The 26,877-nt window shown below is 39.2% G+C and overlaps 2 protein-coding genes across 4 annotated transcripts in view; both read right to left on the bottom strand.

Moving 5' to 3' along the window:
* vgll4b (vestigial-like family member 4b) overlaps positions 1–12,584 on the bottom strand; it is a 65,150-nt gene extending 52,566 nt beyond the window's left edge. For both annotated transcript variants that reach the window (XM_073915689.1, XM_073915690.1), the window contains exons 1-2: positions 12,474–12,584; positions 9,594–9,670 (exon numbers count right to left, since the gene is read on the bottom strand). In XM_073915689.1, coding sequence (XP_073771790.1) covers positions 9,594–9,657 — 64 coding nt within the window. In that variant the 5' untranslated portion in view covers positions 9,658–9,670; positions 12,474–12,584. The remainder of the gene's footprint in view (positions 1–9,593; positions 9,671–12,473) is intronic.
* A 448-nt stretch (positions 12,585–13,032) lies between these two features.
* tamm41 (TAM41 mitochondrial translocator assembly and maintenance homolog) lies at positions 13,033–25,550 on the bottom strand. 2 transcript variants are annotated; one of them, NM_001037119.2, is given in 9 exon segments: positions 13,036–13,279; positions 15,538–15,600; positions 17,573–17,738; positions 20,404–20,549; positions 21,135–21,285; positions 23,080–23,172; positions 23,640–23,822; positions 24,742–24,901; positions 25,366–25,550. In NM_001037119.2, coding segments are annotated over 8 exon segments (1,017 nt in total). In that variant the 5' UTR covers positions 24,880–24,901; positions 25,366–25,550; the 3' UTR covers positions 13,036–13,202.
* Between the last annotated feature and the right edge of the window lie 1,327 nt (positions 25,551–26,877).

Here is a 26,877-nt window from a genome sequence, read left to right as displayed (position 1 = left end):
TATTCATACGTCCTTCCGTCCTTCCATCTAGGTTTCTTTCTATTCATTTGTCTATCCATCCATCTGCCTATATATCTTTCCATCTATCCACACATCTGTCAATTCATCCATCCGTCCGTCCATCCATCCAACCATGTTTCTTTCTATTTATTCGTCTATCTATATCCATCCATCTATTTCTTTCTATCCATTTGTCTATCAAAATATGCATCTATCCATCCATCCATACGTCCATCTGTGTTTCTTTCTATCCATTCGTCTATCTAGAGTATATATATCTATCCATTCATCCATCCATCTGTCGGTCTTCCGTCCGTCCATCCATCTATCCATCTATCCATCCATCCATCTGTTCTTTCTATACATTCATCTATCTATATATCTATCTATCCATTCATCCATCCATCTATCTAACCGTCCATCCATCAATCCGTCCATCCATCCATCTGTGTTTCTTTCTATACAATTATCTATCTACATATCCATCTCTCCAGCCATCCATCCATCCATTTATCTAATTCGTCTATCCATCTATTTATCCATCTCTATCCATCAAAGGAAGTCTTATTTCTTTTAGTTTTGCTGGACTTAAAAATGATTTATGAAATCCACCTATTCATCCATCCATGCATCCACCCATCAGGCAGCTTTACAAAAGGTGCAATTATTGCATTACAATCAAATTAAGTTTAATATCAATCAAACAGAAGTTATTATATATAAATATGCAATTGTGTACTTCAAAACCTGAAGTTTAGTATCATATAGGCTATGTGTATATGTTTCATGAAGAGTTTATGTGTATCGTGTGTTTTGTCCCCGATAGACTATTGATTCATTTAAATTGTAATTATTTTGCTCATTTAGTCTTCAGCTGTATCTTTATAAAGACTGATGATACAGAAACTCTTTACTCTTTCAATGACCCTGGAGAAACAACAGCTCATGTCCTGAAGCAAGACTGCAGCGAGAGCAGAAATAAAGCTAAACACAGTTAACGAGTCATCTATTACAGCAGTGGTTCTCAAAGTGGGGGTCGGGACCCCCCGAGGGGTCGCGGGGCAATGAAAGGGAGTCGCCTGGTGATTTCCAAAAATCTATTTATTTTTATTAAACTATAAGAATTAACATATTTTATCCATAACTATACTGAAAATAAAAATAGTTGTTTATAGTTACTATATAGTTACTATAGTAGCTTATAGTTACTAGTTCTATTGGATTGCGACCCCTGGGGTAATTACATTATATTAAAGGCAGCAATAGCGTCAGATGCATTTTGATTTTATAACATCAGGTTATACTTTCTGGCACATTTAAAGCACTGACACAAATTTAATTGGTGTGTGTGCGTCATTGCATTCAATGTTTCTGTATTTATAACCACCTAACAGGATATTGGGGGTCGCGAGTCACTGGCATTGTTATTTTGGGGGTCGCGGGCTGAAAAGTTTGTTAACATCTGTATTACAGCACAAAGCAACTCGCAGTGAGAGCCAGTGTTTGTTCACCAGAGTCAGTGAAGCAAACCTGTTACGATCACTCATAAAGACTCTTATAAGACTCTAAAGACTCTTATATCAAAACAGCATATGGAGTTAAATGATTATTATTATTAATATACTTTTAAAATATTTCCCAAGTGCTGTTTAATGGATTAAACACACATCTGACTTAACCTAGTCATTTTAAGAACTAATTTCATTCATCGGTTAACTTTCCTTCAGCTTAGTCCCTTTATTCCACAGCGGAATGAACCATCAACTATTTCAGCATGTTTTATGCAGCGGATGCCCTTCCAGCTGCAACCTAGTACTGGGAAACACCCATACACACTCATCACACACATACACTACGGCGAACTTAGTTCATCAGTTCCCCTATTGCGCATGTGTTTGGACTGTGGGGGAAACCGGAGCACCCGGAGGAAACCCACGCCAACATGGGGAGAACATGCAAACTCAAAAACACCAACTGAGCAGCCAGGACCTTCTTGCTGCTAACGTGCCGACAAAAAATGAGATGATTGACAGGGCTCGTAACCAAGCAACAGAATGCTTTGTTAATCTCTGTTAATATATATCTGAAAGCTTGCACACTCTTCTGTTAGACACTAAAGAGTATGTACAGTACAGTACTCTGTCTTCACAGATAAACTCCTCATTTTTAGGACGTAGTGTAGGCAGGTGAACTGAAAGGCTGATGATTGTTGCTGGGGTAGTCACTGTGGAATCCATGTCACATTAACAGATCCCTACTCTCATGACTCAAGCCAAAATCCGTGCAGACAGCAGATCCTTCAGTGCAACAAAAGAGCAGGAGAGTAATTATTGACTGGAGTGCGAGGCGTCCGAGTGTTTGAGCATTCCTCAGAACAATAACACACAAATATCAATCCTTCATGAGGGGGGAAGAAAAACGGCCCGGAGACTCGAAGGTCAACTTCCTGTTTGGATGCTGTTTGGGCTGCAGGTGTGAGAATATCAATGGCAGCGGGAACACAGACACATGGGATTTTCACACTGGATATTCACACACTGCTAGCCTATTATTTGTATTACTGTTTATACATTAATACTATTATTATTAGCCTGTTATTATCATTATTATTCATATATTATTATCATTGTATGTAATGAATGATGTCCCTGTGCTAAGACAATATATGTTCATTGTTCCTGTTTATTATTATTATTATAATTAGACTAACATTCATATTTTATATTATTGTTTTTAGTTATTATTATTATTATTATTATTGTTGTTGTTATTATAATTATTATTGTGATTATTATTATTATTATACGCCGTTGTCTGTCTAATATTACATGAGCTATTAAAAGAAAGATGGCCTGGGCTATTTTTAAAATCATTTTTGTTATACAAAACATTTCAATATTATCTTTAGCCTATTATAATCATTATAATCATATTATTAATAATAATTAGATCACAGGAAAAAAAGCGGCTCTCTCCCTTGGTCTGAGGGCGCATTTAACGGCCTCAATAACAAGGGTTTCAAACTATTTGTGCCTTATTTGAGGATTTTACCTAACAGATCCATCACGAAATTACAATCAATATCCTATGTTGAGTAATAAATAGTCTTACATGTAAAGATTGAGGAAATTAACTTACCTTAAGAGATCGCGATGATGCCGTCAGGATGGGATTAAAAAAACTGCCGCCTAAATTTGCGCTATCGCGTCACGTGACCAGCTACCGCACGCACTGACATCTGATTGGTTGAAACATTGTATCGATTGGTTGAAACGTTGTATCATAATCTCCACCCCTGTTGACCCTGGAACACTTAGAACTCTGCAGAATCAGGAAGTGCCTGCTGACACACAACTGAGTTTAAACCCTTTATAATAGTAATTTTTTGCACAATAGCTCACCTTTAACTGTATTTTCTTTCTATATCTAGGTGATCAGACGTTTATTAAAGCATTCATACTCGTATGAAACTGAAAATGGACAGTATAATGACTATGGGATAATGTGGCCAACCCATTTCAGGTGTCTAGAAGTATTTGCAGTTTGTCTAAAGGAGTTGTGTGTCTGGAGAAACCACTTTAAAAAGTGTTTAAACCATAAAACAGAATAAGTGTGTTGTGTTCATCTGTCTAATGCTGAGGAACATGCTGTAATTGTGCTGTTTTGCCTGAAGCTTCAGCCCAACACAAGCCGTCGCCTGACAAACAGAGCCACACCTGCAGATAATGGAGCGCTCGCACAGATCCGTGCTGAAATTACACCATCATTCTGCGCTATTTTAGATATTTAATGACGGAGGCTCATTTTGACCCCAAAGATGAACAGTGTGAGGAGAATTATAAAACAACAAGAGGGCTTGCTTGCTCGCTCACTTGCTTCCTCGCCGCTCGCTCGCTTGCTTGCTCGCCGCTCGCTCGCTCGCTATATACACAACTGGGCGGGGCTTCGTATTAGAGGTCTGCTTTCTCGCGGCTGTCCCGCGGGCGCCGCGAGACCCGACCAGATTTCTGCGGCGTGGGTATAAATTTCCGAATAAATCGCGGGAGCGGTCGGTAATGGGTTTAATTTGGGACGGGAGCGGGCTGTCTAGCAATATCGCTCCCGACTCCCAAGTGAGCACGCGTATGTATGTGTGTAAATGAAATAGCGCGATGCTGTGTTTAGCTTGTTTGTTGCAGTGTGTGTGTGTGTGTGTGTGTGTGTGTGTGTGTGTGTGTGTGTGTGTGTGTGTATGTATGCGCACGCGCGAATGAGAGGTGTGTGTGTGTGTGTGTGTGTGTGTGTGTGTGTGTGTGTGTGTGTGTGTGTGTGTGTGTGTTTGTGTGTGTGTGTGTGTGTGTGTGTGTGTGTGTGAATGAGAGATAGAGAGCTTTGCCTGTGTTTGTGCTTGGTGCTTATAAGTGTGTGTAAGAGGGCGCGCGCGCGCGAATGAGAGAAAGCTTTGTCTGCGTGTGTGTGCTTGGTGCTGTGCGTGTGTGTGTGTGTGTGTGTTTATACAGACAGCTTGTTATAGGCTGTCTGGACTGTATAACTGGGTGATTTTCGGTTTTGTTCTCCCCCCGCTCTTTAGCGGGATCGGGCGCGGCGGATAGAAAACGGGGCGGGTCGGGCAGCGGGACATCAAGTGCTTAATATAAGCGGGAGCGGTCGGGTTCGGGCTAAAACCTGGCGGGTGCAGGCGGAAGCAGGATTCTAAATTTAGTCCCGCGCAGATCTCTACTTCGTATCTACGTCATGAAACGGCTAAAGACTCGTTATCAAGATGATTCATTTAAAGGACTAGGAGTCGACTGTTTTATAAATGAATCAATAGTTTTAAAGACTCAGATTTAAGCCTGAGCTGGATATTTCACTTCACTCAGAGCTGTGTTACACACTACACAGAAGGTCATACTCAAAAACCCATAATAGGAGCTCTTTAGGATTCTTCCTGGTGTTACCTTTTTTAAAAATGTCCATCAAAGTACTCTCCTTATAACAATGTTGTCTAATGGTAGTCAAACCTCCGAATTCCAATCCAATATGTTTGATGGTAAGAGCAGCCGGGCAGTAATTACATTTAGGTGGTGCTTCGTTATCGAGTAAACACAAATGAGTTAACCTAGAATGTCCAATTCGGCATCTAGTATAGACAGTTTGATCACGCCTGGTCTCAAAATGATGATTTGCTACGCGTCTTTCATTTATCTTCGGGTTTAATTTCACGTAATTTACTATTTATGGAGTTACAGCAACAGGGTTAAGGCAGATCAATGATTTATTGTTTATTAAGTGAAAAAAACAAGCCCAAATCCTTGCAATGAATGCAAACGAGCAGCAGGAGCCAGCAGTGTTGTGAAAACAGGTCAGACTCATTGTGAAGACACAAAGACGCGCACAACGACATGACATCAGCACACAAAAACACAGCAGGAGGGAGGAAGAGACACAACGGACAACCCAAGCTCCTCCAGATGCACACACACACGCGCTCTGACACCATGACCCACATTCAGATCCGCCAGAGAAACAGGAGGCCATAAACAGTACACTTGAGTGGCTTAAAGAGGAGCCATCATGAACAATAAATCACTTTTATAAGGGGTTTAAACACAGTCAGCAGTGTTACCTTTAGCAAGGTAACAGTCAGCATCTCGTTGTCTTGCTAAACGTAAACCCAACACCGTTATCATCATTGACCACGGAAATAATATAAACGAGATTGGTGAGATACGATGTCTTCAGTTTTGCTGGACAAATGGTAGATAAAGGGCGACGCAGTGGCGCAGTGGGTAGCACGTTCGCCTCACAGCAAGAAGGTCGCTGGTGCGATCCTCGGCTCAGTTGGTGTTTCTGTGTGGAGTTTGCATGTTCTCCCTGCATTCGCGTGGGTTTCCTCCGGGTACTCCGCTTTCCCCCACAGTCCAAAGACATGTGGTACAGGTGAATAGGGTAGGCTAAATTGTTCGTAGTGTATGAGTGTGTGTGTGGATGTTTCCCAGAGATGGGTTGCGCCTGGAAGGGCATCCGCTGCGTAAAAACTTGCTGGATAAGTTGGCGGTTCATTCTGCTGTGGCGACCTAAGATTAATAAAGGGACTAAGCTGACAAGAAAATGAATGAATGAATGAATGGTAGATAAAGTGTGATTCTTTTAATCTGATTCAGTCTGACTCAATTGAGTCGAATCAATAATTCGAATCTTCAAAATCCGGTTCATTGAAATGAGCTAATAAACCCTGATCGATCTTACAACGTAGGTTGATCCCCTACACCTACAACAAAAAATAGATATTGTGACAGGACTAATTATGGGTGATTGAATATTTAGGTGAACCAATCCTTTCATACCTGTCAACATTGGGATGTGAAAATAAGGGATATGCCCACTATAAAAAGGGATTCCCCCAACACCCCCCCCCCTTTGAAAAAATCTCCAAATTACTAAATATGTTCATAATATATTGAAATATAATCAAGCTATCAATCTCATTAGCCGTTTCTCCTCTGTATAACTCACACATTCTGATTAAAGAGCAACGGATGAACCTCTCATTTATTCATTCATTCATTCATTCATTCATTTTCTTGTTGGCTTAGTGCCTTTATTAATCCGGGGTCGCCACAGCGGAATGAACCACTAACTTATCCAGCAAGTTTTTACGCAGGGGATGCCCTTCCAGCCGCAACCCATCTCTGGGAAACATCCACACACACACACACACACACACACACACACCCATACACTAAGGACAATTTCGCCAACCCAATTCACCTGTACCGCATGTGTTTGGACCATGGAGGAAACCGGAGGAAACCCACGCGAACGCAGGGAGAACATGCAAACTCCACACAGAAACGCCAACTGAGCCGAGGCTCGACCCAGCAACCTTCTTGCTGTGAGGCGACAGCAATACCTACTGCGCCACTGCCTCGCCGAATCTCTCATTTACTAAGATTTTTTTTTTTATTACATTAAATAATATAATGTCAATATATAATATAGTGTCACTTTAAAAATGCACACATCTACTGTTATAATAAAAGCACTCGACTGCTTTTCTAACTTTTTATGCTCATTTAAGACAAAATTAGTTGTGTTTGGAAAAAAAAACACCAAGACCGACATCCTTATATGTTATTATTATTAATTATGTGTGTATGTCTGTTTAAACACGCACCCAAAACCCAGACTTTCCCTCCGCTTCAAATCACGTGTACAGAATCCGTTTGGGAAACAGCATCTGCTTATCAGTATGGAGCGCGTCAGCTGACTGTCACGCACCATTATATGACTGTTTCGAGGATTTTATAGGATGGACGACGGCATCTGTAATCAAAAGGAAATGGAATTGCACCGTTTTTAATATTTATTCATAAGTGCTTTCATTCCTAAACAAAGCGAAAGCACAGAACAGACTCACGTTTTAGAGCTAGAGGCGACCCCTGGTGGTTTGGCGGTATGGGTTGCGTATAGGGAGGCTCGGCTGTTTAGAGAAAGACTGAAAATACTGGAGAAATACGGGAAAGTACCTTTACAGGATGATAGCGGGGTAGAACAGTAAAATACAGGAGAATCCCGGGAAAAACGGGAGGGTTGACAGGTATGAATCCTTTAAGGCACAGGTGTCAAACTCAATTCCTGGAGGGCCGCAGCTCTGCACAGTTTAGTTCCAACCCTAATTAAACACACCTGATCAAACTAATTGAGTCCTTCAGGCTTGCTTGTAACCAACAGGTAAGTGTGTTGGAGCAGGGTTGGAACTGTGCAGGGCTTCAGCCCTCCAGGAATTGAGTTTGACACCCCTGGTTTTAGCCAAAGATGAATACAATATAGTTAAATGAAATGGGAAAATAAATGCAGAATTTCACCACAACACAAATGAGTTTTTATGAAAAACAAAACGTTTGCATCCAAAAATCACAAATTTAACATCTATAAAAACTAGGAAAACAAACGGCAAAAATAATCTGTAAACAAGGCACTGTTTACATCCCTCGTGCTCAGGAGAACAATACTGTCACTTCCTGTCAAACTGGTGCGAATGATGGAGAATACAAACAGTTTCTGCAATGAGTCACAGAGCAAACGACACACACACACACACACACACACAATAACAAACAACTCTTGCGAGTCCTGGATTTGATTTATCTCTATCAAGCTTTTCAAACTCACCTCAACAGTACACAGAGCTGAACACACTTTGTTTTCATGCTTTATTTTGACCTGTGTCGGTTTGTTAGGGGGAAACTCTACGGCTTGCGAATCCGTCAGTACATTTTGTACTTCTAACCAAATCCTGCTGCGTCCAACAGAGCAAGACTGAACACACACATGTTGCACAATGACTTCCAATAACACCAAACGCCTAGTGAGCAGGATTTGTCCACACTTAATCTAGGAAGGAATTTGTGATGGAAAACTTGGAGAGCAACTGCGCGGCCTGGCAACACACGTGACGGCCAGCAGAGCGGTGTTTTATTGTTTGGTAAGGCTCGCGCTGTGATCATGTATCAGTGCATTACGCTGAACACAGCTGCGCCGAAGGGCATTTCTCATGTAAATGATCAAAGACTCAACAAACACTGCCTTATGCAAACTCACCAACAGTTCTGAGATCAGTCAGTGCAGACGAACTAATGTAGAAGAGATACTGCAGAGTGTGATTTATTTAGATTTGTGAGGCGTCCAATGAGATTGACGCTTGTATTGACATAGAAAGCATGCTAATTGCAAGTGAAGCATGCACCAAAACATGCACTACCAAAATAAACAAATAAATAAACAAACAAACAAGCAAATAAATTAATAAACAAACAAGCAAATAAATAAATAAACAAATGAACAAACAAACAAGCAAATAAATAAACACATAAACAAACAAACAATCAAATAAATTAATAAACAAACAAGCAAATAAATAAATAAACAAATAAACAAACAAGCAAATAAATAAACAAACAAACAAACAATCAAATAAATAAATAAATAAATAAACAAATAAATAAATAAAGCAAATAAATAAACAAACAAATAAATAAATAAATAAATAAATAAAGCAAATCAATAAACAAACAAATAAATAAATAAATAAACAATTAATTAAATTAACAAACAAGCAAATAAACAAACAAAAAACAAATAAATAAATAAATAAATAAATAAATAAATAAAATCAAGGCTAATAATTTTGCCTTGAAACAACAAACAGATTCTGACCTGTACATCTAGTTTTTAATTGTTAATATAAAAACGTGAACACATTCTAGCAGACAAATGAGTTAAATGTAATGGTTTGAAAGACATCTGTAAAATACCAACAAGTCAAATTACAGTACGAGTATTTTGAGGCCTAATTGTGATCCTACAAAAGCTTCTTGCTCTAAATACACCAGACAAGATTTGAAAGACACTGACTGTGTGGATGCTTTACTACTCTGTTTTGTCTTTCACCCCGTATAGATTTGTCATACACTTCAATCCACAGACACTTACATTGCATGAATGCATTTTAAGTACAGAATTTTATCAACGCACTCACAGTGAATCGAACCCATCATAATCTACTGTATGACCAACAGAAATGCAAGAAAATAAAGCAGAAAACTCACGCTTCTCGTCATCTTGATGCACTAAAGATGCTGCTCTTGACAAAACATCCAAAGGCGTTTCCATGCTGGACCAGACCCTGCGCACAAGAGCAAAACAATCAGAAAGCTAAAGGCGCAATGTGCAATTATGTCCACTAGAGGGCGCGTGTTCACAACAAACAAATGTGTAGTTTAATTGTGTGGAATCATGGGAGTTGTAGTCTTCATTATCCTCCTGCAGAAATCATGAGGACCAATCAGAGGAGCTCAGAGGCGGGGCAACCATTGTGAACTTCTGTTTATGGCAGAAAGTTGGCATGGCGGAGGAGACGCTCATTGTGGCTGTGTCCAGAATATGCAGAGTTATATAATATTATAGCATATTGTTTTGCCATTTCTGATGAGTTTGTCATTAAATCATGTTCATAATATCGCATCGCACTGACCTCACGTTATGCTGTGATTTTTTTATAACCCATTCCTGAGCACTGTGTTTTGCGTTTTTAGGAGCTAAGACGCATTCGGTGGGAATGAGCTCTATTAAAACAACATATTAAAGTATCGCCGAGACTTATCTCAGTATTACCTAAACAAACTTTTTTTTTTTTTCAGTGGGCTAAATTGCACAGATAAATCATTCACCTAAAGAATAACAACGTCTGTTAGCAAAATAAACATTGTACGTTTTGATATCACACACACTTTTATTCAATGTTTGACGTATTCTCAATTAAACGTGAAGAGAAGGCGGGACATAAAGTAGCTCCTCCCATAAAAAAGCAGTCAATATTTTGTTTCCCCAACGCTCTGCCAATGAGGGTGGGTGAGCCCAGGCACATCAAATGAAAAGCCGATGAGAAAAAGGGGGCGGGGCGTGTCAGACATTAGAGAGCATTTGATTGGTTAGAAGATTTGATAGGAAACTGAAGTATTAGGTGATGTGAAAAAAATTGATGTCAAGACGTCATGCGTGATGTAGGTTGGTAATTGCCCTGTAGATACCCTTTAAACTAACTTTCATTCATTTTCTTTGTGGCTTAGTCCCTTTATTAATCTTAGGTCGTCACAGCGGAATGAACCGCCAACTTATCCAGCACATGTTTTACGCAGCGGATGCCCTTCTAGCTGCAACCCATCTCTGGGAAACTGTATTGTGTGTGTTTGGACTGGGGAGCGGAGCAGCTGGAGGACACCAACGCGAACACAGGGAGAACATGCAAACTTCACACAGAAATGCCAACTGACCCAGCCGAGGCTCGAACCAGTGACCTTCTTGCTGTGAGGCGACAGCACTACCTACTGCGCCACTACGTCGCCTAAAAAAAATGTTTTTCAGATTTCAAGGACAAACTACTGTTTTGTTCTTAATGACATGCACAAATGAATTGTTCAGCACAAACTAGCAATGAACTAACAACAACATGGTTAGTTCTGACTTCATGCAGACTTTAAAATAAACAGACTGAAAGCTATAACTAAAACTGATTATTTTAATTTTACGGGACCTTTAAAAGTCTGAAAACAGACTGATTCAGGATCTCGATGAATCTGTGAGCAGCGTGGAAGCCATAATCCAGCTCGTGTCGTGTTAATGTCGCGGATTCCCAGAATAAACACTGGAAACATGCGAGTTTGTGGAGCAGCTAGCGTGAGTCCCGCTTCCCACACTCACATTCCTCAGACGGCATTCCTTTCCACAGCTGAGTCTCTCAAACACACACACACACACACACACACACACACACACACACACACACACACACACACACACACACACACACACACACACACACACACACACACGCTTTGTGTTTCTTAACTCAGTATTAAACACAAAACGAATATGATAAACACATACTAGACGCGCGTCTGTTGCGCGACGCGTCATTAATAGCGTTGCGTTCTACTTAAAGGCACAGTTCACCCAAACATGTATTTACTCACTACTCTCCCTCATGTTGTTCCAAACTGTTTCTGTTCTTACGTTGAACACAAAAGATGATTGATTTTATTGATTTTGTTAATCGTTTTTCCAATCCTTTATGACTTAAGAAGATGATTTGAGAAAGCTGAAAACCCATTGACTTTCATAGTAGGAAAAACAAATATATGGATGGTTGATTTCTGCTTTATTCAAAACATCTTTTGTGTTCAACATTAAAACAAAAGTCATAAAGGTTTGGAAAAACGATGAACAAAAATCAATAAGTGAAGGGTGAGCAAACAACAGAAATTCATTTTCAGTGTACTGTCCCTTTAACGGACGCGCGCGCTTGTTGTTATTATTAATATGATTAATATTAATACTATTATTATTATGGAGGTAATGCTTAACAGAAACACAGGGAAGTCAATGTTTTACTTTTAAGGATCTCCCGTTAACGTTACTTATTGACGTGCTCACAAACAAAACACGCACACACACATACTACAAGTGTCCGGTGCTCGTAGTGCTGGAACAAGTGTCCGGTAATAAAACAAACTTTTACTTAACAAATACTACTCGGTTACAGTCATAAATCCATATACAATCGCTCTCTCATACACACCGCATATGAATATTGAGGTAAAGTAGGTTTTATATTCCCTCATCTCTAAAGTGTCAGCTCCGTCTCTCTATATTCTGAATATTGGGTCTGAAATGACATTATAGCTCTATTGAAGTGACTGTGAACAGTGCTGGACTTTGATAGTCATTGAATGCTGATATGATTTCACTATTTAGAATGAGCCTTTTCTGAAATTACATTAGTAGGAAAGTCCAAATGTGCGAATATAAAATCAACTTCAGACTTAGTTTGCAAATACTGCTCGGTAACAGTCATAACTTCCTACACAATCGCTCTCACACATGAATACACTCAAAAACACGCAGTTTGAAGTGAAATAAAGCACACGCACCGTGAAGGGTCTCCAGCCCGGAGAGCGAAGTCCGGCGGAGCAGAAGCCGGAGCGCGGCGCGCGGATCCGGGATTGAGTTCTGGATTCGGCCGCGGCGGCAGGAATGTGTGGAATGATGGAATTCTCTTCCTAGCAGGTGATGAGAGAGCGCGATTCCCATTGGTCAGGGTCAGCCCATGAGGTCAGCATACATTATGCTAATACATGCGTGACGTCATATCCTCGCAACAGGTACAACGTGAAGGGGAAGTAAACAGTCTGCTTGCAACATTCACGAAGCTTCATATTCACAAAAGCAGGTTTTGTAAGTGAAAACCTTTTTTCTTCAGAATTTTAATTTGAAATAAAAAACTTAAACTGAAAAATCCCCTCCTTAATTAGCATTTTATTAAGGAACATCTTTATTTAATGAAGTCTCTTAAAGCTGTGAAGAATGTAAAAAGCTGTATAAATTTTAAGTAATGTTTTTGGCATCCTGTGAACGTCTTGCTTTATTTCTGTAATTGTTATTTACAACTGCGAAATCAATTAAATGAGAAGAGGAAGTAAACACACATGCTTTAAAAACATTAGAAAGGTTTATTTGCATTTGTGGATGGATGAATAAATCAGTCATTATTTCTATTTCACACATACAGCATGGATTCACATTAGATTGTCAATAAATATGAGCTACTGAATATGGAAATAACACTGAATGTCAGTCGGTTATTGTGAAGTGAATGTCAGTCATGCTGGTTTCCTCCTCCAGCCTCTCCACATTTTCTGCAGCTTCTTTGCGCTGTATGACACGGTTTTCACCAGACCTGTGGACGGACGCTTCACATCAGTCATCATCTCACATAATAATGCAGAGTTATATTTAATAAATCTGAAAAACCAGCAAAAATTATTTGTGAGTGCGGAGATAAAACTGAATATTTAATTAATCAATAAAATTGATTATTTTATTATGTAATTAAACAAATACAGTGTTTAATATAATCACTGTATGTATTAAATAATTATGATTGTAAAACATTGACTTTATAAATATTTTTTTAAAAATATTGTAAAAAACGTAGTATATCTGTGTAATACAGTTTTTAAGTCATATTAACACATACACACGTGTGTGTGTGGGGTGTGTATATATATATATATATATATATATATATATATATATATATATATATATATATATATATATATATATATATATATATATATATATATATGAGCAATATCACACTCGTAGCAGTGCGATATGGCTGTATATCGGCACTGGTGGGAGGTGTGCGTTGGCCGAGTGCCTTAGTGCCCCCTCCAGTGCCGATATACAGCCACATCGCACTGCTACGAGTGTGATATTGCGTTTATACAACAGTTTGACGGCATAATGATGTATATAAAAACTAAATCAAACATGGAGAGTCTCAAAAACCCTTTTGTATGAGGAACTACTTTCTTCCGGATTCGAATCATAAGCTGACAGTTAAACAGCCGAGCAAGCATCTTTAAACTGTAGATCTGTAGTGTCTGCTTTTTGCTGGCTGTGGGTGGGCGGAGTAATACACAAAGGGTAAAGAGGCTGTAGGAGTTTTGATATTGCAGAATATCGCACGGCTATCAGCCAATCAGATTTGAGAACCAGACAGAACTGTTGTATATATATATATATATATATATAAATAAAAGACAACTGACCCAGCCAGGACTCAAACCAGAGACCTTCTTGCTGTGAGGTAGGGTTGTAACGGTATGAATTTTTCACGGTATGATAATCGTCTAAAACAATACCACGGTTTGACGGTTTCGCGGTATACAGTATATTACAAATGTTACAAAATAATAGAACAGTGAAGCAAATTTGACTTTTTCCAAATAATATATTTTTAGTTACTATAAACAACACCACTTACAATGAACAAATAAAAAAAAGAAAATAATAAATAATGTGTCAAAGTCCAAATAAACATGGTGCAAATCCTCAGTAAAAAATAGATATAAATATTTACTATACTATAAATAGTTACATAACGAAACTAGATTCAATATGGAACATCCTTAGGTTTTATGTGCCAGCATGGATATGGTTGTCTGTGGATATGGATTTGGATGTGGTTGTCTGCAATGCAGACTGACAAACCGCTGCATCTTCATTTGCGTCTTTTGAAAACAGCAAGAGCAGCAGTTCGTCTTTGCTGTGTCACTGTTTTGTCATGTTTCTGTGCTGCTGTGCATGCAAAAGTACTTAGTATGAGAATTATTTCATGCAAAACTTTTTTTTTTTTGCGTTTTATTTAGCCGCGCACAAATGTATGCCTATCTCTCATTCTGTGTTGTTCAAAAAGCTTGGTCCACAAACAAAAGCGAAACCTATGCTTATTGGTTGTGATATAGCGAGTTTGAACCAATCTGGGCATGGAGGAGGGACAATGCATCAATGTATCATGTCTGATTTGTCCGGAGACACAGTGACGAGCGTTTCTTTGTCAAATCAGCGTTGTCAAATGTTGATGACATAACCGCACTGATTCCGGAGCCTCTGAAAGTCCGCGAATGTTATGTGATACAGCACTGGCTGTATCACAAAGCTGAGATTCTCTACTTTATGCCAATCTTTGAATTGTATGAATCGGATCAGCGGATCAAAAGTTATTAAACATTTAAGAGCAATACTTATTTTTAGCCGCGGGCGGCTGTCTCGGTCTTTAAGGGTTAAAACCGTTGATATGCAATTGTTCATGGTATGATAATCGTGCACGTTCAAATCGTGGTAAACCGTCATACCGGTATATTGTTACAACCCTACTGTGAGGCCACAGTGCTAACCACTAAGCCATCGTGCCACCCTATAAACATAATTTGATGACATTAAAAATCTCAGTTTACCACATAAATCTTTATGATTTGTTACTAGGTTTTAGCATGAGTGGCGCAGTGGGTAGCACGATCGCCTTACAGCAAGAAGGTCGCTGGTTCGAGTCCCGGTTGGGTCAGTTGATGTTTCTGTGAGGAGTTTGCATGTTCTCCCCGTGTTGGCGTGGGTTTCCTCCGGGTGAAATCTCTCTCTCTCTCTCACCTGCGGTGGCGATTCCTTTGGCACTCTGAGTGATGCTGGAGGATTTCACAATTGAAGAAATCCCTGCACAATTACAAATGATAACAGAGACAATTCAGTCAACAAATCATTAATTCAGAAATGATGATTCAAAATCAACTGAGTTTATCATTAAAACAAGCAAAATAATCTGCCAATGGGGTCAGCAGAATAATCTAGTTTCTCCTTTTGACATAAGATTACTCTGCTTCCCCTAATGGCAGATTATTTTGCTTGTTTTAATGATAAACTCACTTCATTTTGACTCATTATATCTGAAAACAACACTATATGTTTTGCTCGTCTGGAAAATGCTTCCTAATTTACAAATTTTTAGATACTTTGATTAAAAGCAGGACAAAAAATCTAAGTAGTAAAGCATTTTTTGCAGAGTATTGACTAAATTATGCAATGCACTGTGAACAGTGTCCAGCATATCAGAAATCTGTTTTATTAGTGAGAGAGAAAAGTGATTCATTTGCAGGCGTACATTACATTTATAAGCTCTTTCCTGCAGTCACAGTGAAATAAATGCAAACATCAACATCAGTCTAATGCTGAAAGTGAGATATTACTGCTGGATAAAGGTGAAGTGCAGGACATAAACACACACACACAGACACATATTCAAACAATGGCACACACTCGCATTAACACATTCACACACACACACACACACACACACACACACACACACACACACACACACACACACACACACACACACACAGGTGTTTGTGTGAAACGCAGTGGCGGTTATTACGACAATGAGCCATGAGGGTGAGGCTGATGGAGAAACTCAACACCGCTCAACACTCAGCCAGCCTGTTTGACCAGTCCACACAAACACACACACACACACTCCTTCATTCAGCACACAGCATGCTTTATTTCACGCACTTCACTCCAGCACAGTCTCAATTCAATGTATGTTTACTTGTACAGCGCTATTGTTTCAGCTCAGTTTAACAGAAGCTGCACATTACTGCATCACAATCCAAATCAGCAAAGGTAAAGGTCCAGTGAAATGAATCTTCTGACCAATCAAATGCTCTCTAGTGTTTGATATGCCCCCCCCCCTTTAAGATGCGTCACATTTGATGCGCTTAAGCTCAACCACTCTCACTGGCAAAGCGATGATAAAAACAAAACACTATTGGCTGCTTTAAAAAGGGGAGTGGCTACCTTATGTCCCACCCTCACTTCATTTTTCAGTTGAGCTTACATCAAACATCGAATAAAAAGTGCACATCTCAAAGTAGAGGTCTGCATTTTGCGGCGCGGGAATAAATTTCCGAATAAATCACGGGAGCGGTCGGTAACGGGTTTAATTTGGGACGGGAGCGGGCTGTCTAGCAATATCGTTCCCGACTCCCAAGCTAGCACGCGTATGTATGTGTGTAAATGAAATAGCGCGATGCTGTGTTTAGCTTGTTTGCTGCTGTGTGTGTGTGTGTGTGTGTGTGTTAGTGCGCGTGTGCGCGAATGAGAGAGAGAGAGAGAGAGAGAGCTTTTCCTGTGTGTGTGCTTGGTGCTTATGTGTGTGTGTTAGTGCGCGCAAATGAGAGAGAGAGCTTTGTGTGTGTGTGCTTAGTGCTGTGTGTGTGTTTATACAGACAGCTTGTTATAGGCTGTCTGGACCAATGGTTTGGACTGTATAGCTGGGTGATTTTCGGTTTTGTTCTCCCCCCCGCTCTTTAGCAGGATCGGGCGCGGCGGGTAGAAAACGGGGCGGGGCGGGCAGCGGGACAACAAATGCTCAATATAAGCGGGAGCGGTCGGGTTCGGGCTAAAACCTGGCGGGTGCGGGCGGGAGCGGGATTCAAAATTTAGTCCCGCGCAGATCTCTATCTAGAAGCACTTCAAGGAGCTGTTTATAGAGCAGACATTATATATAAACACAGTTAACCTGCATTTTTTAACATTTCTATTCACTTAGAAATGGATAAAAACTTTTTATTTCACTAAAGGGTGTGTGTTCATTTACGCTGAGCGCTGTATATAAAGCAGAACTCACCCTGCTGTACGACGGATCCGCAGTCTGGATCTTGCGCCACCTGCAGCAGAATCTCCTCCACGTCTCGGTTTTTCCCCGGCCGATCCACCAAGCGTGTGATCTGCTGCTGAAGCGTGCGCGGGAGAGCCATCAGCTGCGTGAACTGACCCTCGGGGCTTTTGTCCACCTGATCAACAGGGAAACACATCTATTGGAAATCTCCCACATCAAGAAAAACACTATAGTAAAGTGTAGTGTACTGCATACAGCGGGCGAAATCAGTATTGAACACGTCACCACATTTCTAAAGAAGCTGTTCACATGGAATTAACCCAGATTTGGCATAAAAAACTAACAATACAAGCAGATTAATTTGCTTGATTTAAAGAAATTCTCATTTAATTTTGACTCATTATTTCTGAAAGCAAGACAGTCGTTTGTACCCGTCTAGAAAACGCTTCTTGATTTACGATTTTGTAGATATTTAGACTAAAAAGTAGACAAAAACTCTAAGAAAAGCTTTTTTTTTGTGCAGTTCTTGTTGCTGCTGCTGATAAACTGCAGGACTGAGGAGATCATTGGCTGCTGATGGACGTGTGTTTGACAGTCTGTCACTTTCTCCCCTGTACACAGGCGGTGTTTAGTGCACAGATCACACCTGCAGGCGGAGGAGTTTCTCTCCTCTCTTTTGTTCTCAGGATTATCTCTGTTCTTGAGAAACGCATCTTATTGGCGTCTGAGAGATTTGCGACTTCTGATATATTCACTTGATGATTTTCTTTTGTTTGCACCACATAATCCATTTGACCGTCCACTGAAAAGCATTAACTAGGGCTGCACAATATATGGCTTCAGTATAGACAGATAAGAATGATGCCTGCACCAAATGATGACCTCTCTCTCCTTTGCCTTTCCACTGGCTCTCCTTATTTCCTCCTCCTCATCACAGCAAGATAGATAGATATAGACGGACGGACAGACAGACAGACAGATCGATTGGATGGATAGATGGATGGAATGATAGATATAAAGAACGGCAGATAGATAGATAGATAGATAGATAGATAGATAGATAGATAGATAGATAGATAGATAGATAGATAGATAGATAGATAGATAGATAGATAGATAGATAGATAGAACGATGGCTGGATGGATAGAATGATAGATATAAAGAACGGCAGAACGATAGATAGATAGAACGATAGATAGAACGATAGATAGATAGATAGATAGATAGATAGATAGATAGATAGATAGATAGATAGATAGATAGATAGATAGATAGATAGATAGATAGATAGATAGATAGATAGATAGATAGATAGATAGATAGATGGCTGGATGGATAGAATGATAGATATAAAGAACGGCAGAACGATAGATAGATAGAACGATAGATAGAACGATAGATAGATAGATAGATAGATAGATAGATAGATAGATAGATAGATAGATAGATAGATAGATAGATAGATAGATAGATAGATAGATAGATAGATAGATAGATAGATAGATAGATAGATAGAACGATGGCTGGATGGATAGAATGATAGATATAAAGAACAGCAGAACGATAGATAGAACGATAGAACGATAGAACGATAGATAGATAGATAGATAGATAGATAGATAGATAGATAGATAGATAGATAGATAGATAGATAGATAGAACGAACGATGGCTGGATGGATAGAATGATAGATATAAAGAACGGCAGAACGATAGATAGAACGATAGATAGATAGATAGATAGATAGATAGATAGATAGATAGATAGATAGATAGATAGATAGATAGATAGATAGATAGATAGATAGATAGATAGATAGATAGATGGATAGATAGAACGATGGATGGATAGAACGATGGATAGATGGATGGATGGAATGATAGATAGAAATAACGGCAGAAAAATAGATAAAAATATAGAACGATAGATGGTCGAGTATTGTCTTAATCGTATTAAAATCAGAGTATTGGTGTTCATGTAAACATGCTGAAATAAAAATATATTATTCCTTTCGGGGTGAAGCTGAATAACTGTTTAATCTGTATATCCTGCATTTTGTGTCCTGACGAGAGTTTAAACATGTCTCATGCAGTCATTGCTCAATAACAACATGCATCTCCCTATTTCAAAATAAAAGTCCCAGATAGATAGTTAATAGAGTGGGGAAATGCGTATTGAACACGTCACTATTTTTCTCAGAAAACATATTTCTAAAGGTGCTGTTGAATTAAAATTTTCCCCGGATGTTGATAACAACAATAAAAATGAAAATAATTTCATATATGAAAACAAAAGAAATCTAATTAGTTTACAAATGAAGTTCTGTGTAATAAAATGAAATGATTCAGGGAAAAAGTATTGAACACATGAGGAAAGGGAGGTGTAGTTCAGCAGTGAAAGCCCAGACAGCAGCTGAAATCTCTCTGAAGTTCTTCAGCAACTCTCACAATTAACATATAAATAACTCAGGCAGCAAAATGATCATTGTCGTCTCATTAGGAAATGCTGAAGCTCATCAAACACAGCCTGAAGTGTTCACATTAATGATCCCAGAGCTACAGATCAGTCTGTGTTCTCCAGATGACTTACATGCAAATGATGAGGGCGTGTCCTGTGAGTCACGCAACAGTCTGCTTTGTGATCTGATTGGCCTTTTGTCCACCGGGGTTTTACACTTGTGTAATTTACATGACAATGAGAAAACATTGGTGTCTGATGCTCATGGTTGGCCATTTCCATATACTGCTTTCTGATTATTCCACTATACATTTTCTTTTCACAGGGGTGAGCAGCAGACACAACCTTACTGAGAGCTAAATCTGTGTGTGTACAGGCTCACCTCCAGCCGGCCCTGCTGAGGCTTGTACACCACCTGCGGGCACTCCAGCAGAATACGGTTATATAACTGACGGAAATGCTGCATGTTGTCTTTTACAATGTTGGAGACCTTGGATTTATCCTCTCCAAACACCATCCTGAAATCACCTGCAGTGACAAAGCAGAAAGACAGAGTACATTCAGCTGCTGTGACAATAATGTTTTCTTACTTGGAGGTTTTGTCTCGTTTTAGTACAAATATATTTTAAAAAACTCTTAAATCAAGAAGCATTTTCGACATAAGCAAAAAATATAGTCTTGTTTTCAGAAGAAATGAGCCAAAATAAAGAGAGTTTTTCAGTAAAACAAGCTAATTAAATCAATGGTTACAGGTTTAAAAGCATTTTTTTCTAAACACACTTGCCGTGCATATAGTTCATTAATCACACACACAAGTGGGGACATTACATAGGTTTCCATTCATTTTATACTGTCCAAACCGTATATTGTATTGCCCTCACCCCACCCCACCCCAAAACCCAACCATTACAGGAGACTGTGTGCCTCTACTCTCTGATTAAACTCATTCTGAAGGATTTATAAGCATTTTGAGAAATGAGGACGTCACAAATGTCTTCTTATTTCACCTCCTTTTTGTAATACCTGTGTCATACCCATGTCATTATACAGATTTGTGTCCTGATATGTCACAAAAACACGTATGCGCGCACACACACACACACACACACAGACCAGAGTAGGAGAGTCCTGCTATCTGGAGGTACAGCTCTTCCTCAGAGAAGCTCTCTGGCAGCATGAGGAATGAAGCGATCACAGCACTCTTCAGGTTCCCCAGAAGAGCCGAGCGCAGATTCCCATTCTCACTCTGCAGCAGGATTCGAACCTGCAGGAACAGCAACAACACTGTAGCCTGAGTCTGAACACTGCAGAGGACTGTTAGTGTCCAGTATCAATCAATTCACTGACAGCCCAAAATCACATCTGCTCAATAAACACAACAGATTCATCCAATCAGTGATGAGCTCCAGCATGTACAAAGGGGAAATCACTTGATCTCATTTTTAGATATAGATCATTTAAGACAGAACATGTGCTTCTATACACGCATAGTACTATACTATACTCCCCCATACTATGCTATATTATACTATGCTATACTATACGCCCCTATACTTCCTTATACTATACTCTATTATACTATACTGCCCTATACTATTTAAACTCCCCTATACTTTACAATACGATGCTATACTATACTATACTCCCCAATACTATGCTGCCCTATGCTATACTAAACTACACTTCCCTATACTATACTGCCCTATACTTTACTATACTAAACTTCCCTATACTATACTCTACTATACTACACTGCCCTATACTATTTATACTTCCCTATACTACACTGTCCTATACTATAATGCCCTATACTATACAGCACTACCCTATACTATACTGTTTTTAGTTCACTGCCCTATACAATTTATACTCCCCTATGCTGTACTCCCCTATACTATACTCCCCTATAATATACTACACTTTTGTATACTATAATTCCCTATACTTTACTATACTCCTCATACTATACTACACGCTCCAATACTGCCCTATACCTTACTATACTACACTCCCCCATACTATACTGTGTTATACTATACTGCCCTATACTATACTCTACACCCTATACTATATTACACCCCCATACAATACTATACTGCCCTATACTACACTCTACTATAATTCCCAATACTATACTACACTCCCCTATACTATACTATACCCCCATGCTATACTATACTACACTCCCCTATACTATACTATACTATACTTCCTTTACTATACTCCCATGCTATACTATACTTCCCATATTATACTATACTTACCATACTATACTACCCATACTGTACTACCCATACTATACTATACTCTCCATACTATACTATGCTATACTACCCCTACTATACTACCCATATTATACTATACTATACCGTAAAACAAGTTTAATGTTAAATAAATGACCTTCAAACCCACATGAAACAAATACTGTAGTAATTAACGGTAAATAATATAGTGTTATTGAACCATACTATAGTAAAATCCTCGAATCAATCTTTTGTGATGATTCTACAGTTGCTATATTAATTACAACAATTATAGTAATTGACCCAATACTGTTGTTTGGTACAACTATAGGGTATATTATACTACAATACACCACAGTTTACTGTAGTAAAAACTAAAGTTTACTAGAGTATTTATTACAGGTTATCAGTTCACTATTATTAATACTACCTTATGCTGGAGCATTCATTAACAAAGAGTTGTAAACACTATAATATATATAAAGTATAATACACTTTGCTATAGTACAGACTAAATAAAAACACTGAAGTACTTACTAACTATAGTATTATGTAGTCTTAATTATTTCAAAAGGGCACATGCATTTCTAAAAGTCACATGAATACAATCACACTATTTTAATCCATGTATATAAATATTGTTTAATTTTAAATATTTTATCAGGAAAGAAATACGAGATAAAAATATAAGCTGTAAATAGCAGTCAGCAGTGGTTAGAGGGAGAAAAACAGTGCAGAAGAGGAGGATTGTGTGTTTGTGGACTGCCATCCTGTGGATCGTGTGTGTAAGTGCAACAGTGTGTTCAGACACTCACAGGTTTGTGTAATCGTCCAGCAACATATAGCGTTTTCCAGTGGAGTAAATCATCGATCAGAGCATCTGTGCTGATCACACCGTACTTGATCAACTGCAAAAACACAACACAATAAACAAATGAAAGCAGAGGCAGGGCCAACGTTGATGAGACATCAGTGTTTGTGTTGTCAAAAGTCAAAGGAGACACTAGCAGTCATTGTTTAGAGTTACCTGGAGCTGTATGACTTCGCAAATCATGAATAATCACAATATTAATAAATATTACAATTATAACAATATCAACTACAGATCTTAAGATTCTAACAGTATGATAACCTTGCATAAAAGCATCATGGTTAGTCAATATTGTGATTACTGCCCTAAAATAAGCTGAATTACTTTATTCCTTTCCCTTTAAGCCTGATTTATACTGCTCCTAAGCTGTTTGCACGCATAGCCGTAAGTTCTAAGCAAATTACATTTGTCTCCATCCTTTTTTTCCGATCCGACAAATGCCTCAAAAGCCATAACGTGATCCATTACACCACTATTATAAAGGTATTAAAGAGGCTCTCGTACCCGATCTTCAGCAGGCACCAGTGTGTTGAAGTAAACTCCGGCTCCGTAATCGCTCTGGATGCTGCTGATCTGTTTGGGCCCCAGAAAGCGGAGGAAGGAGTAGTGCTTCCTGTTCTCTATCAGGTTCATGGTGTGCCACGTCACGGGATCGTCCACCGCAAACACAAAGTCCAGCATGTTCTTCTGAAACACAGCAGACACGAGCACTGCAGAGGAGCTTCAGGAACGAGAGTAATTTAAACGAACAGTGTTTACTTTCCAAGTGCACATCGTTACTCTTCAGCTAATCAATTCATCTGCAGGTTAATCCACTAAAAAGTTTTGATAATCTTTAATAATTTGTAAGTTCTGTAAGTTACCGTAAATAATATAGTGCTTTTGAACCACACCATGATAAAGTGCATTTATACTGTATGTTTTAGTATTATTTACAACAATCTGTTAATGATATTTACTGATAAACTTTAATAAATGCTGTAGTCCCTGCTGAAAAATCCAGCTTAAACCAGCATAGGCTGCTTGACTGGTTTTAGCTGGATGACCAGCCTGGTTTTAGAGGGTTTTTGGCCACTTCCAGGCTGGTTTTCAGTCATTTTCAGCCTGGTCTTAGCTGGTCGGGCTGGAAATTGACCAGCTAAAACCAGCTAGACCATCCTGGTTTAAGCTGGACATAACTGGTTTTGGCTGGGCTCCCAGCCTGGCTAGGCTGGTCAAGCTGGTTTTAGCTGGTCATCTCCCAACTTGTCCTGCTAAGACCAGGCTGGAAATGGCTGGTAACCAGCCTGGAAATGGCCAAAACCCCTCTAAAACCAGGCTGGTCAACCAGCTAAAACCATCCTAGGCTGGTTTAAGCTGGATTTTTCAGCAGGGGTATACTTTAGTTTTGTTGTAGTCGAATACAGTTGTAGAAAACTACTGTATCGTGTCGTTTGTTTACAGTACGATGGCTGTTGTGTTTCTAATGCAACTACAGAATTACCTCAACACAGTTCAAATACTACAACACTATACATTACCACAGTATTTATTCAGTTGTTTATTATTCTGTCAATGTTTGTTCAGATCATTATGACACTTTCTATAGTTGTGGAGATCGCCTTACCGCCATGTGGCCTTGAGAGCTGCCGGTCTGCCTGAAAACTGCAGATCCATAAGCGAAGGCCAGGCTGAAGTCCTGCGGGAAACGGTTGATGATCCTCCGGTAGAAAACCGCACTGTTCTGCAGAGCTGGAAGACTCATTTCTGGAGGATCCAGGAGAATACTGAAATATATACAGAATAAATCACTTTATTATAAACTTCCATAGTGTTTTCATGTGGGTATTTAAAGCAAAATAACAATTACATTATTGGAAATCTGCTTTAAAATGACACAAGTTGTGTATAGTGTACAAATTAAACTCAAGTCTAGTAGAATCATGCCATATCAGCAGTTTTACTACAGTAAAAGCATGGTTAACACTGATGAAGCTGGTGATTGGGGTAAAGGTGCATTTATATTCACATCTTTGGACTTTCTCGTTAATAATATAATTTTAATAAAGTGAAAATTCTAAACAGTGAAATCATATTATCATTCATTAGCATTAAATAGAGCTGATGTTGTTCTGAAGTCATATGTATACGCCATTTCAGACCCAACATTGAAAGTAGCGTAAATAACAATACAGAGAGCGAGTCACAAGCGGACACTGTTCAGAGATCAGCGCATGTACAACTACTTTACCTCAACATTCAGCCGCACATCAACACATGTTTACATTTCTCAGAGCCCGGAGACACACGGTGTATGAATCTCATACAGCATGTGGGATAGCGTAGATGATTAACGCTAATAATAATGGTAATTTTAAAGATGCTGGCAGCAGATATTTCTCAATGACAGCTGCATCGTGTGGCTGTGCATTCGGTGGCTTATTTACGCAGGGCAGCTCACGGGCGCCAGCACGCGGTCTGGAGGTAATGGTAAACATTTGATTTCATTCATTCATTTTCTTGTCGGCTTAGTCACTTTATTGATCCGGGGTCGCCACAGCGGAATGAACCACCCACGTATCCAAAATACCCTGCTGAAAAAAACAGCACAGACCGGTCTGGTTTTAGAGGGGTTTTGGCTATTTCCAGCCTGGTCTTAGTTGGTCAGGCTGAGAGATGACCAGCGTGATCAGCCTGGTTTAAGCTGGACATAGCTGGTTTTGGCCGGGCTTCAGCTAAGACCAGGCTGGAAATGGCCAAACCCCCTCTAAAACCAGACTGGGGTGCATTTCCCAAACAACGACGTAACTCGCAGCTAAACTATCATAGTAGGATGCATCGGGCATTTGGAAAAAGAATGATGTATTGATGAGTGTTTCGCAAAATCCGTAGCTTCTCTTTCGCAGATCCATCATTTTAACCACTTTAGTTATAATGTAAAATGCTCATAATGATGCTCTAAATGTGGGTTTCCTCCGGTGCTCCGGTTTCCCTCACAGTCCAAACACATGCGATACAGGTGCATTGAGTAAATTGTCCACTGTGAGTGAGTGTGAATGAGTGTGTATGGATGTTTCCCAGTGATGGGTTGCAGCTGGAAGGGCATCCGCTGCATAAAACATATGCTGGATAAGTTGGCGGTGAATGAATAAAGATGCTGTTTTCACTGTCAGCCACTAGAGAGCAGTAAATGACTCCAAGTTCGGATGTTAAATTTAGCAGTAATGATGAGACAGATGATTATGACAGTGTTCATTCAGCAATGACAGCCACTCATTCATTCATTCATTCATTCATTTATGCATTCATGGCTAGATGTGCTGAAATGTCACAAACCCAGTCTGACAACATGTGCACAGCAAAATATGCATTATTTGATGATGATGATGATGATGAAGATGATGATGATGATGAAGATAATGATGATGATGAAGATGATGAAGATGATGATGAAGATGATGATGATGATGATGATGATGATGATGAAGATGAAGATGAAGATGAAGATGATGATGTTGATGATGATGCAGATGATGATGATGATGAAGATGAAGATGATGATGATGATGATGAAGATGATGATGAAGATGATGATGATGATGATGAAGATGATGATGAAGATGATGATGATGATGATGAAGATGATGATGATGATGATGATGATGATGATGATGATGATGAAGATGATGATGATGATGATGATGATGAAGATGAAGATGATGATGATGATGATGATGATGATGATGATGAAGTTAATGATGAT

This window comes from Danio rerio, chromosome 11, assembly GCF_049306965.1.
Source record: "Danio rerio strain Tuebingen ecotype United States chromosome 11, GRCz12tu, whole genome shotgun sequence".
NCBI lineage: Eukaryota > Metazoa > Chordata > Actinopteri > Cypriniformes > Danionidae > Danio > Danio rerio.
This window is presented reverse-complemented; position numbering and strand designations above follow the sequence as displayed.

What these genes read in the sequence shown, in the direction of transcription:
- tamm41 (XM_073916086.1), bottom strand. An exon ending in CTGGACGATTACACAAACCT is followed by an intron (nt 21,286 to 23,079) that starts GTGAGTGTCTGA and finishes CTGTTCCTGCAG; the next exon opens with GTTCGAATCCTGCTGCAGAG. An exon ending in AGCAGGACTCTCCTACTCTG is followed by an intron (nt 17,739 to 21,134) that starts GTCTGTGTGTGT and finishes CCTGTTGATCAG; the next exon opens with GTGGACAAAAGCCCCGAGGG.